Below are 14483 nucleotides of genomic sequence, written 5' to 3'. Positions count from 1 at the left end.
GCTCAAAATTCTTGGCCTCTTGATTACCCTACCCTTTTTTCCATTTGTTTTAGTACTTTTTTCTATCATACAAATGTAATATTATTTCACTTCTTAAACTCTTTATTTCATTTCATATCTAACTAGTATTTTGTAAATTAATTGAATAGATAATTGCACTCAAAACAATATATTTGATTGGTATATATGTAAATAATAATATATACACATGACTCACATTTTGGTATATGTGAAAATCTATAAGGAACTACATAAAGTGATACGACACACTTATTGATATAGACCACCAATGAAACCTAAAAGTGGAATTCTAAAAACAAGGTTTCATATTCAAAAGCCTATAATGCTTACCCGAAGGTCCAAAATAAACTGTGTGAGACTGTCAGATATAAATTTACCATTTTTACATATTTAGTGCTCTATGGGTCAATATCATCGTGACCATTCTCTGTGATTGACCACGAAACGAGGCTATTGACATGAATCGTATAAGCAGATGGATGAATCGGAAAAATCTCTTTCTTGACCACAACTTTTCGCATTTGTTCCTTTTCAAAATCAAAAGCGAAAACCGAACCATCTTTATCCATGAAATATATCTCCCATTTAAATTTCGGAAAATAAAGGGGGATCAAATCTCGTATACACCCAACTCCAATGGTATATATCTTTTTCCATTCTCCACATAAACTCTCCAATATCCAAATGCTTATTTCATTCATTTCTTCATGTGCCACGAAACAAAGACATCCAGAAACTTCCATTATTCTATCATTGAATCTACTAACTTTTGGAAGCTCGATCTTGTAAAACTTCTCATCATCTATAGTCATTGAGACTATGTATTCACTATGATCAATTTCAGGAACCCAATGTAATGCACCAATTGCAAAAACCGGTTCGTATCCAAACCATTTCAAGAGCCCAAAAGATGGCCCATCGATTACCCTCCATGATCTTTCACCAATTCTTAGAACCTCACACCCAATGAACTGTGATTCATCACGAAACAAGTGAATTAGTTTGTACCCTTGTGTACAATTCACAAGCGCTAATGATTCTTCATGTGAAGGGTATATCGTGCCTAAGGGAAGTAAACCCAGTTCGCGAGTGACCGGATTCATGATCACCAATTCGCCTTTCTTCAATTTGTTATCGATCACGATTAAACCATCGCAGGTTGCTCTAATTTTGCCCAAACAAGTGGCGTTAAGCTCACCTATTTTTATCTTCCCATCGGCTAACATCATGTATCTGATAGCATACTTTGATGATGAGTCGATTAGAGGTCGATGAAGCACATGAACTGATTTCAGATCGAAGATCTTGGCTTCAACAGAAAACGTATTAGTGTTTTCGCGGAAAACTGAATCTTTATCAGACCAGCGAGAAACAAGATTGAAGGGGCTCAAGAATATCAAGACCTTCTCAGCTCGTTGAAGATTGTCGTGAACGAATGTACGGCTGTTGATGATGCTATACCATGGCTTGCAAACGAATCTGGATCGTTGAAGGGATTCGAGAGGTAATCGGACAAGGATATTGGATACGCAATCTTTTGGAAGATAAGGTACAGAATCTAGCTGTTGCTTTTGTTTTCCTTCCTCGAGTTTTTTCTTCAACTTAGCTCGTTCTTCCGCTAACTTCAGTAAGCTCATCGCTTTGCTAGCTTTCTCCGCCATTTTTACTCGATCTGCTGCACGGATTTAGGAAATTCTGACGAGGGTGGGCTAAAAACAATCAAATTGTTTTAATAGAAACATAAAAATCCGATCTTTTTCTATAAAAATACCTCGATCATGAGTGATTGGATTGAAGAACTGATTGGAACATAAACATCTGAATACTTATTTGGATCTTTACATTGGATTGACTGGTAACGTATAAGAACTGAAATACAAGAAGTCGTCCACAGAAAGTGGTGAAGACGGAGTGGGGTTGGTGTGATGTTGAGATCCTCTTCTTTTAAATTATATATATACATTTACTCGTCGTAACCTGATGTCGCGAACTCAATTGCCTATCGTATATTGACGATTTAATCAATTACTTACTACATATAGGTTAATATAGGAGACACATAATTTACGCATAATTTATATCCAACGTTGTGATTGTCGGGGTTGGAATAAACGTGGGCCCGTTACTTGCCGCGGTCTTTCGTCATGTACGCAGTGCGAATAAAACTAAGATATTTGTTCACCAAGTCACGCCGTGAAGATTCGGTTGTTCGAATTGCCGGATTTTGGGTTATTCGGTATGAGGTTTTTTTTGCACGGCTGAATTAATATATATTAGAAAGAACCCGCTAGGAGCTAGGACACTTAAAGGAAATAGACTACAAATACATAAGGACAAAGAGAAAATACATAGGAATTTAAAAAAACACCAAAAAATCTAATGGACAATAACTAAATGACTAAAAGAGGTACCTAATGTCCAATGAAGAGAATATCTAGGAGAAAGACACCAACAACATCCAACATTGAATACCAACCTTTATTTTAAGGCCAATTACTCATACCATTTGATGACCGACATGAAATGGTGTATCGCTGGGGCTCACCAAAAGACAACAGCCGCAAAATTTGAGGAGGGAAGAAATCAATTTTAGAATTACCTTAATATACTCAAGAGTTTAAGGCTTCCTTGAGACCAAAATTTTGTGGAGCAGACAATCCAAGACCAGTAACACTGACAAATGACTTTACTGCTATCCCATCACCCAATAAGGGCATTTTTTGAACAGAAACTAGTCTCCAATATCTGCATATCCATGATCCGAGGTCGCAACTGATATCATCATCTCTTTATGCATCAAGCCTGGTAGACAACTTCAAAGATACCTTCTGATTCGAATGGGCTAACTGAACTGTGTTTTCCTGCACTCGAAAGAATATCTGGCGCAACGTATATCCTATTTGATGTCTACCCTATGAATTAAAACGCACGCCGAACACACACTAGTTGCGTCAAGATATGTCACCAAGGACCCCAAAGTATAACCCTTGCCCCCACCCACCCAACCCTCAGTCAATGCGACACCAACATCAAACGTACAACCAATTAAAGTTGAAACAATATAAACACCTTGATTAGAACACCACAGCCACATCAGAATACAACAAGATTTTTTTTGGCGACAAACCAAGCCACATCCCAAGAGTATATCACATACAATCAGCGTATTGTATTTATTGGATCGAAACACTAGTCCTTCCATCCAATTGACCTATTTTTTAACCTTGCATTTATCCATAAGTGTGATATCGTTTGGATATCATTTGCCAAACCATTGTGAGATTTTATTTTTTTTCTGAATGGGCCTTCGAATTCCTGTAATTCCAGATGACCCATATGTAGACTAGCATTATAACTGACTGGAGCTGAAGAGTGATGTTTGATGTCCCGTTTTCCCAAAACAACAAGTCTGTTACTGATGTCAGGGAGTCTGGGAGCGTGCGCCATCGGGTTTTGAGACTATTCCAGACATCACAACAGATTATGCAATTGAGGAAAATATGATCTTCGGTTTCTGTTTCTTGCCCGCATAGAATGCACATGGGATTAGTACCAATTCCTCTTTTCAAGAGGTTCACCCTTGTTGGGATCCGACCGTGAGCCACTCTCTAGGCCAGTATATTGACCTTCTTAGAGACTAGATTGTTCCAATCCCAGACTAATGCCGATTTAGGCAATAACATTTCGTCAATCAAAGTCCGAAGGGAAGAGACCGAGTATATTCTTGATGGTTCCAACTTCCAGTTCCAAAGTGATCGCTGATTAGACTGTGATTTTGTGAAGAGCTCTTTAAGGTCAACGTTTACTTTTGCTAGAGTTGCTGGCAGGTTTGCAATATTACCCCAACAACAACTTTTTCGCTTTGCTCTGGAGGGTGAATTAAAACCCCCATCTTGTCCGTAGATTGCTGTGATGACACTCTACCACAGTTCCTGTTTGGGTTCTTTGAAATGCCACCACCACTTTACTAACAATGCAAGGTTATGGGCTTTGAGACTACTGATACTTAAACCTCTATTCTCTTGTTTCGATAGAACTTTTTCCCAGCCAATCCATGCTAATTTTGATTTCTCTGATGAGCTACCCCAGAAGAAGTGTCTTCTTATCTTTTCAAGGTTATTAAGAACTTTAATTGGCGCCGTATATAATGAAAAGAGGAATGTACCAAAGCTACCCAACACCGCTTTGCATAATGTTAATCTGCCGCCAAAGGAGAGCATAGAGACTTTCCACTTTGATAATTTAGCTTGGAATTTGACAGTCAACCCACTCCATTGGGATATCCTTGAGATTGTAGCACCCACAGGCATACCCAAATAGATAAAAGGTAATTTACCAATGGAGCATCGGATGCTTCTGGCCAATAGTTCAATTTCTAGATTGTTGATCCCCAAACCGAAGAGCTTTCCTTTTGTTATACTTACTTTTAGACCCGAGGCGAGCTCATAGCAACGAAGTATTCTAATTAAGTTCTTGGCATTTTGTATTGACCACTCTCCTAGGAAAATTGCATCGTCCGCATATTGAAGATGAGATACGGTTGGGCCGTTATTTGGAAGGGTAATGCCTTTGAAGATGCATTGGTTTGTAGCTTCTTCCAGAGCAATATTGAGTCCCTCAGCAGCCAAGATAAATAAGAAAGGAGAGAGAGGGTCCCCTTGACGAAGTCCGCTCTCTAGTGAGAATTCTTGGGTTGCTAGTCCGTTGACTATTATTGAGGCCCTGGCGGTGGTAAGACAAGACCAAATCCATTTGCACCATTTTAATCCAAAGTCCATCTGATCCATTATAGAATCATGGTACTTCCAATTTACACAATCAAAAGCCTTTTTGAAATCTACTTTAAAGAGGAAAGCCTTGGTTTTGGATTTCTTAACCCATGAGATGATTTCATTTACGATCAACGGGTACTGCGGTTCTTTATGAAAGTTGTTTAGGTTGGGATAATAAGTTTGTCTATCACAACTTTTAACCTTTCGGCTAGCACCTTCGAGATGATCTTATAAAGGCAACATATTAAATTGATCGGTCTAATGTTGTCCAACGTATTTGGGTGTGTAATCTTCGGCACTAAAATGATAAATGAGGAGTTGCATCCCCTGTCTATCCTTCTGGTTTTCTCGAATTCTTTGATAGCTAAAAAGATGTCACCTCCAATTATATCCCATTGGTTCTTGATAAATGCAAATGTGAATCCATCGGGGCCTGGAACCTTTTCAGCCACGCATTTCCACACCGCTGTCTTTACTTCTTCAAGGGAAATAGCTGCTTCAAGAATGGACTGGTCGTTGAATTATAATTTTTTGAACTTGGAACTAAAGAAGGGAGGCCTATTTAGGTTGGTTTCCTTGAACTTGTTGTAAAAGTGGTTATAAGCCTCTGATTTGACCTTTTCTGGGTCTGAAGTCCAAATACCATTAACGTTAATGTCAGTTAGTCGTTGTGAACGAATATTTTTGTTAATTAAAGCATGAAAGAACCCGAAGTTTTTGTCGCCTTCTAAAGCCCATTTACATCTTGACTTTTGTTTCAGGGCCATCAAACGTTTCGATTCGAACTCTCTTAGTTCTTTTAGCAGCTCGTTTCTAATTGTCATGTCCGATTCATATGGTTGTGCATCCTCTGCCTTTAGATCGATCTTGTTCACTTTGTTGGAGATTTCCTCAATCTTTTTCCTGTTTTCTTCGGTTTTTAGTTTTCTCCATTGCTTTATTTTTTCTTTTGTGTTTTTTAATTTCCTAGCAAGCACTGATAACGGAGAAAGTGAAGAGCAAAATCCAGTACTCCAGTATGACGACCACCCCGCTCTCACGGTATCCTCTAGTGAATCATCTAGTAGCCATGAATTGAAGAAGCGGAATAGAGATGGGCCAAAGTCGGAAACTTTAGGAGTTCAAAGGATAGGGCAGTGATCAGAGTGGAGGCGTGGTAACGCCACCGAATTAAGTTGGGGCTAGTCATTGATGGTGTTGAAAGTTACCATGAAGCGATCTAACTTACTATGTTTGGATCCATTCGTGCTCATGAATGTGAATCTTCTACCTCCCAATTAAATATCGATTAGCCCTTATTTTGATATGAAATTGTTAAAATGGTCTGCAGTTGATTGGTTAAATTAGGAACCTAGTCTCTCCAATGGAGATCTGACTGCGTTGAAGTCGCCCAAGACGATCCAGCAAGTGTCACAACCTGAATTTATTTCCCTCTCTAGCTTTCTCCAAAGTGCTTGTCTTCGGTTTGGATCATTGGGCGTGTAGACGTTGACAAAAGCATAATTTTCTTTAGATGCCCTCCAAATACCCTTTATTATTAAGTATCCTTGGTCGCTTGAAGATTGTGCTAGAAGGAATTTTTCAGGATTCCATAAAGTCACAATTCCCACAGAGAGCCCTTGGGGATGACTGACTTCATGTTGAAAAGGATTAGGGCCCCAACTATCTTTATCGAGACTGCCTTTGACCTCCATGGATTTAGTTTCCTGTAGACCTACTAGAAAAGTATGATTTTGAATCCTAAGATTTTGATCCATTCTCTTTTCATCTCGCACCCAACACCTCTGCTATTTAGGGACAAGATATTCATTGATGGATTATGGTAGTTCTCCTATTCTTGATTACATACTTGATTTGATCTTCGAAACTGCATGGGGGCTTAGAGGAGGGGCAAAGTGGGCAGCCGCACAGGGCCCAATTTTTTTCATTATATATTTTTGTTTAAAAATACAAAATTGTAATAAAGATAAGGGTCATTTTTTTCTTGTTCGTCTCGGGCCTTTAATAATATTTCATTTTTCAGGACCGGCCCTGCGAAACTGCTAAGGTGGAAGCCTATTTTTTTCTCCAACTACGATTGTTTGAGAAATCTCTTCTTCGGTGTTAGAAGTCGCACCATTGTGGCGATTGGTGTTACCTGTGGAAGAGTTCTGGGAGCTTAGTGGTAATGTATTCAAGTCAATATAGTTCTGTTTGCTTAGGTGAGCCTTTATTCTGTCGTGGTTGGATTTGTTGTGAGGCTCCAAGTTTTGCTTGATGTTGTTGGCTTTGAGGTTTTGATTTCCAGGGCTGACTTCACCTAGGACGTTTAATTGGATCAAATATCAAACCGTTCAAATAGTCATTTAAATCTGTAGCTAAATTAGATATAATATTTGAGAAGTCATCGAGAATGGTGAACATTGGTCATGAGATCCTAACAAACTTACACGTAATGATTACACAACTAACGCTCTGGGAAGTGGTCACAACTAAACCATCGGAAAACGCTGTCAACTCAGCTCCACCACCAACCCAACACCAATTCACTAGACATTGTAAATGGTTAGCACTCCATAATATTCTTTTTTTTATTCTTTTAACATTAAATTAAATAAAAAACATAATTTAAACATAATAAAATATTTTACATTAATTAAAACCACATTACATTAGTTAAAAAAACATAGAAAATTAAAACTAAAAAAAAGAAAAATAAACCTAAATTAGTAAAAATACATAATAAAAACATAGAAAATTAAACCTAAATTACTAAAAAAGCATAGAAAATTAAATGTAAATCACTAAAAAACATAAAAAACATAGAATCCAATTGCGATATTTTTCAATAACTCGTTGAATTTTTAAAAATGCATTTAAATTTTCCGGGTAGAGATCCGGTTGTGGCTTTGTGTTTAAAATTTGAAGATCGGTGAGTGCCATTTTTCACAGACGAACTTCTTCCGTGGATTCATTTTTTTTTTCTAAAAAGTGTAGAGTTTTTTTTTTATTTTGTCTTCTTGTGCGTCCTCATTGGTTGGTTTTTCGCTTGAAGACGCCCCCTTTATCACTTTGTCCCTTCCTGATGGCCGACGAAGTTGGACATCCGGTGGACCCTCCCCTCGGTGGCGTTGAACTCATCGTTGAGGTCAAGGCTAACACCAATGTCCAACTCGGAAGTTATTGCCCTTTTGTTGGAGCCGATGGTAGATCCAGAATGCATCGTATCCGGATAAAGGATCCATTTTGGACCATTACGACAAACTTCCCACGCTTTTTGGTTGTCGAATGGTTTACCATTGTTGGTAATTTTGTATTGGTACAACGCGGTTGCTAAAATGTTAAAATTGTTGCTACCACTTCTATGCATATTTTTAAGATTGTTAAATACACTGTTAAATTTGGTGCAAGCCACTCGAATGTCACGTTGGGGGATGTTGAAATTGTTGCTACCACTTCTATGCATATTTTTAAGATTGTCAGATACGTCGTTAAATTTGGTGCAAGCCAATTCTATGCATATTTGAGTTGTTCCAAAACTCGTTACAGTAATTAAATCATTTTATCATCAGAGTAAAAGCCATAAATAGCCAACACAAAAAACGTTAGGGGATATTGTGCAGTCATGTCGACCCTTCCCTTTGCAACCGGAAGTACCTGAAACCATAAACACATAACCGTAAGAACAAAGCTTAGTGAGTTCCCCATAATACCACATACTATACATCATATCATACTTAAGCATATAACCGGTCTATTTCACCCCTGAGTCCCTTCCGACTCGATGAGTCCATTCCGACTGATCGAGTCCCTTCCGACTCCTTTGGTATCTTTCAACTTGTACGAGTGTATTTCACCCCTACAGCTAATCATACAATCATACTAGCAAGAGTCACAAAGACAATAAACACACATAAGCATATCAATAAGTGTCACAAAGACTACGAATGTCCCACATCATAATCCAGTGGGCCGACATTAGTACCTTCGACCCACAAGTACATTGAGGAAGCTCACCTCGAACTGAAGATAACTGAATCACACACACACGACTGCTACAAGGGTTCCTCACACTGAATATATCCAAAATTATTCCTAATCAATAATTACAGTAATAACTCATTAACAATGGTTCAATTGTTATTCTATCTTAATAAGGATAAAAGGTCGTTTTACCCTTACCATACTTGACCCAATAATCATGGCCCAAAACCCATAATGACCCATGGCCCAAATGCACATATAGAAGTACGACCAACGTACTCCACACATATGCCCCATGTACTAGTTGATCACCGAGAAAGAAATGGATTGAGACCCATTACGCGCAACCTACCAGAGAGACGTCTTAAGTCACAAAGTTTCTAAGCTCTTAATACTTTAGGACCTAATGTCCAACTCTCATATCTGACTCTAAGAGACGTCTTAAGTCACAAAGTTCTTGACTTTATGACTTTTCATGGATTAATGTAGTCCAAACCAAGGCCTTAAATTTATAATTTCGCCAAAGGACCATTAACTCATGCATGGAAGAGATATATCCATCAAGATTCGATTTTTATGACTTAATGACCTCAAAATGGCTATAAACGAGGCTCAAAGTTAACGGAGTAACTTCTAATCATAAGACCCAATCCATGGGACCAAAACATGTTCAAAACATAACCTAAAACTAGATCCAATCAATAAATCATAAAGGTTGAGACTTTATACATACAGAAGAATGATCAAGATGAACAAGGTCTGGATCTACAAGCTCCAAGCCAACCAAAACTTCTCCAATGAGCTCCTTCTTCTTCAATGTGCAATAAAAACACACAAAATCACTCAAATGGCTCAAGAATCACACAAATGGGGCTAGGGTTTTGAGGGGAATGCTTTAGAGGATGGAGGATGAAGATAAGAATGGTTTCCAAGGGGTTAAGGTCTTTAAATAGGGTCCAAGACCCAAAAATTAGGGTTTGAGAGCTGCATGAGTACACCCAACATACATGCCATGTCCGCCCAACATACTCAAGGATGACTATGTCAACTTAATGATGTACGCCCAACGTACATGCCATGTACGCCCAACTGTAACACTCCAAAAATCATAAAAATTTAAAATTTTCAAAAACAACCCATATTGTAACACCTGGTTCTGAAAGTGCTTCGCTGTTAGGGGCTGCGACCCAATCATCAGTTGTCATGGGGTTAGGGCCTTGGGAAAGGAAGGATTTAGCCCATTTCGAATGTGAGTATTAGGGCATATGAGATCTAAGTGTTTGATTGTGCCTTCGGAGGCCAAGGGCATACTCGTAATTTGACATCTCGGTCTTTTGAAGATTTCAGGCTCTTGTTCGTAAAGTTTTAGGTAATGAGGAGTTGTTCACAGCGTAGGGTTTCTCGCCACCTTTTTGTGGATATAAAGTTCATCAGAAATGAACTTAGAATGAAGGAGTTATAGCACTTTGAAGTTATTGTCAATTTTAGTCCCTAATGGAGTTTTGTGACAAAGCAGCCCCATGCATGCATGGAATGCATGCGTGTATTTAGTTGGGTACGCCCAGCGTAAGCTGGGTTACGCCCAACGTATAAGGTCATATGTACGCGGGTGCGGAGAGGCGTACGCCCAGCGTACTCCAGAGTACCTAAACCCTAAATTTTAGGGTATGCCACTATATAAAGAACATTATACCCTCAAGGATCAACCTCCTTCTCACCCTTAGACAGTTTTCATGAAACCCTAATCTTCTTTGAGTGTTCTTGGAGCTAAGAAGGCCCTTAGAGATCATTTTGGTGTTGTGGACCCATTTTCCAAGCAAGTGAAGAGCAAGCAAGGTACTGGTTCAAAGGAGAGGTTGTAGATCTGGGATTGTTGCTTCATTTCAGACCATTTCAAGGTATAAAGATCTAAACTTGGTGGATACTTCCTTAGATCTTTTTGGTAGAGTTTTTGGCCCATTTTAGTCCAAAGGACGAAGCTTTATGGTTCAAATCTGATTCCTAGGCTTGGAGTTGCCACTCTCAGTGCTAAATGAGTCCTTAAGGCAGAAAGTTGCATCTTGAGTGTCTTAGTGAGTTCATGCATGAGATCTAGCCAATTCCATGGAAGTTTGTTGCTATATTCCAAGTTTGGGTTCATCTGGTGGGTTGCAAGCCACCAAGTAATCGACTTTATGGATTAAGACGTTGAAAAGGACTTGGATCTGTGATTGTAGCTTCTGGATTAGAGTATTAAACACTTAATGGGAAAAGTGGCTTAATAGAGAAGTATGTTGGGCGTACATGTAGGTACGCGTAGCGTACACACCATTCAACCAATACGCTTAGCGTACAAAGGAGTACGCCCCACGTACTCAGCAGACATACACTTGGCGTATTTTGGGCCTTGGATTGGGCCATGCATTGGATTTTAGTTCTTTGGGCCTTAGTCAGCCATCAAAAGTCAGATAATTTGGGCCAAGAATATGTTTGGGCTTAGGATATGGTCTATTAGAGGGATTGGGCCCAATTTAGCAAATTGGGCCATTAGTGGGCTTGGGAAGCCTACCTAGTGTTGGGCCTTTTTGTATTATGGTTTTGGGCCTTAGATATGGACCAAGTTGGACTAGGGGGTGAAATGGTAATTCTACCCTAAGGGGGATTATTGTTTTGGACTAATTGTTATTTTGGGCAATGGTAGCTCGGGGAGTCGAGAGATCAGCAGTTCGGGGATCTGCCAGCTAGCAGCGAGAGGTTTATCCACCAGGCAGCTTGTGAGGTGAGTTTTCTCCTGTAGGAACGGGTCTAAGGCACCAATGTCGGCCCGTTTATGTATGTTAGTGAATACCGGATTTAGATCCGATGCCGGGGTTAGCCCGATGTAGTTTATATGCTTTCGAATTATGGTTCGATGTCGGGCGTGGCCTGAAGAAGGTTTATATGTATGTTTCCGAACTACGGTCCGATGCCAGGTGGTACCCGAGGAAGGAATGCATGTTTAGCTATACTTGTTGTCTTTGTGATACTTGTATGTGCCTGGTAGGGAGGTGATGAAACATCCCCCTCTGGCACGTATCACAATATTGTCCACTTTGGGCCACTCGGCACGAGGACTTCCCAGGAGGTCACCCATCCTGGTACTACTCCCGCCCGAGCACGCTTAACTGCAGAGTTCTTATGGGATCTGCTGCCCTCACGGCTTTAAAACGCGTTGTGATAGGGAAGGTATCCACATCCCTTATAAGGAATGCTTAGTTCTCCTTCCCAGCCGATGTGGGATCAGATCTAACCCACTTTAAAGTGGGTTAGATCTGATCCCACATCGGCTGGGAAGGAGAACTAAGCATTCCTTATAAGGGATGTGGATACCTTCCCTATCACAACGCGTTTTAAAGCCGTGAGGGCAGCAGATCCCATAAGAACTCTGCAGTTAAGCGTGCTCGGGCGGGAGTAGTACCAGGATGGGTGACCTCCTGGGAAGTCCTCGTGCTGAGTGGCCCAAAGCGGACAATATTGTGATACGTGCCAGAGGGGGATGTTTCAAATGGTATCAGAGCTAGGGCACGGGTCGATGTGTTCGACAGGGACGTCGAACCCTATAATGGGGGGGTGAAGGTGGGTTGCACCTGATCCTACATCGGCTTGGAAGGAGAACGAAACATTTCCTTATAAAGGGGTGTGGATACCTTCCTTGTCATAACGCGTTTTAAAGTCGTGAGGGCAGCAGATCCCATAAGAACTCTGCAGTTAAGCGTGCTTGGGCGGGAGTAGTACCAGGATGGGTGACCCCCTGGGAAGTCCTCGTGCCAAGTGGCCCAAAGCGGACAATATTGTGATACGTGCCAGAGGGGGATGTTACAAATGGTATTAGAGCCAGGGCACGGGTCGATGTGTTCGACGGGGATGTCGAACCCTATAATGGGGGGTGAAAGTGGGTTAGATCTGATCCCACATCGGCTGGGAAGGACAACTAAGCATTCCTTATAAGGGATGTGGATACCTTCCTTATCACAACGCGTTTTAAAGCCGTGAGGGCAGCAGATCCCATAAGAACTCTGCAGTTAAGCGTGCTCGGGCGGGAGTAGTACCAGGATGGGTGACCCCCTGGGAAGTCCTCGTGCCGAGTGGCCCAAAGCGGACAATATTGTGATACGTGCCAGAGGGGGATGTTACAGGTGAGTGTGGGCGGGGGCCCATATCTCATCACTAGCTGAGTGTGGACGGGATTCCATATCTCATTATTAGCAGAGTAGGGGCGAGGCCCAAGCTAGGCGGGGCCTTGAGACTAGCAGTTATAGTGTTGTGTTTGCCTTTTATGTACTAGCATGGTTATAATTATATGTTTGTATGTGTATAGCGAGCGAGGGGCAGAGACAGACGGGGCTTGGTAGAAACAGATCTGTATACCGAGTGAGGCTCAATGTCAGGCGGGGCCTGATGCTGGATGCGTCTGATGCCAGGCGGGTCCCGAGGTAGTGGGCTAGGCCCAATGTTTTCATTATGTGATTATGTGCATGATATGTGGTAGTTTGGGGAGACTCACTAAGCTTCGTGCTTACGGTTTCCAGTTTTGGTTTCAGGTACTTCCAGCAGCGGAGGGAAGAGCTTGGGGTGACTACATTGCACACACCAACATGTTTAGCCTGGGATGTTTTACTCTAATAATTTGATATGAAACTATGATAAGAATGTTTTAGAATAATGTGACTCATGCTTTGATGGAATGATTTGGTAACTTATGTTTTATTATTAAATTAAAAATTGAAAATTTGGGTCCTGATTTTTGGGATGTTACACATATCATCCATAAATTGTTTACAAATCCATTGTTTCAATAGTATTATCCGAAATCTTCCCAACACCTAATAACATAAAAACAGGAAGATGTGCACGATCACGCCTTCGCCTTGCCACAGTCATCTGAAGTACTCGAAACAATAAAATGAAACTATAAGTCAAAGCTTAGTGAGTTCCCCAAAAGTACCAACACACACAAAATATAACAACATATACTGGGTCCCCATCTAAAAGACTGGATTACCCTGAGCCCACAGTATGAGTCTGGCTTGCTTATCGGTCCCAAAACTCATATCTGTCTTGCTCCCGAGCCCACAACATAAGTATGGATTGCCCTCAGGGCCCACAACCTATGTCTGGCTTGCTCTCGGGTTTGTTGGCTACTTCACAAAGTTGTACTACCTCAAGCCAACTATACTATGTTGACATATACATAAGATATAACATATATCCAACAACATATAAGTATTAACCAGTTATCAGTAAAAACAAGCAGATTCACATATTATCACGTATTGCATCCTATATACCAGAATACCGATCTACAGATCACTATAATATATCAACATCCTCTAAACCAGGATACACACTCTAGTGGCCCAACATTGGTTCCTTCGACCCACGAGTACAGTGAGGAAAACTCACATATCAATCCGAATAAAAGTTGAATAATCCCTGCTCCAAATACTAGCTCTACTCGAAACCTACTATTCAAATCAAGGCCCAAATTAATATCAAAATGCCCAAATACCCTTGGTCAAAATTGGTCAAACCCTAGTCAAATCAAAAGTCGACAGACTGCCCACCACGTCGTGGTTATCCTTGACCAAGTCGTGGTTTCAATACGATAAAATAGTCATGGACAGCCTAAGCCGCCACATAGTGGTGACCTTTGCCAGATCGTGGCCATTAGGTTTTTAATAGCTTAACGAATTAAGTTGTTTTTCTTCG

The 14483-nt window shown here is 40.6% G+C and overlaps 1 protein-coding gene across 2 annotated transcripts; it reads right to left on the bottom strand.

The window, feature by feature from the left end:
• Positions 1–153: 153 nt before the first annotated feature.
• Positions 154–2028, bottom strand: LOC111914676 (F-box protein CPR1). 2 transcript variants are annotated; one of them, XM_023910374.3, is made up of 2 exons: positions 1793–2028; positions 154–1696 (listed from the first exon to the last, which is right to left on the bottom strand). In XM_023910374.3, exon 2 carries the CDS (start codon positions 1680–1682, stop codon positions 420–422), a length of 1263 nt encoding a protein of 420 aa, XP_023766142.1. In that variant the 5' UTR covers positions 1683–1696; positions 1793–2028; the 3' UTR covers positions 154–419. The 2 variants fall into 2 exon arrangements, with proteins under 2 accessions (XP_023766142.1, XP_042756858.1); XM_042900924.2 differs by having other exon boundaries at positions 154–1693.
• Positions 2029–14483: the final 12455 nt, after the last annotated feature.

This window comes from Lactuca sativa, chromosome 4 (genome assembly GCF_002870075.4).
Source record: "Lactuca sativa cultivar Salinas chromosome 4, Lsat_Salinas_v11, whole genome shotgun sequence".
In the NCBI taxonomy this organism is placed as follows: Eukaryota; Viridiplantae; Streptophyta; class Magnoliopsida; order Asterales; family Asteraceae; genus Lactuca; species Lactuca sativa.
This window is presented reverse-complemented; position numbering and strand designations above follow the sequence as displayed.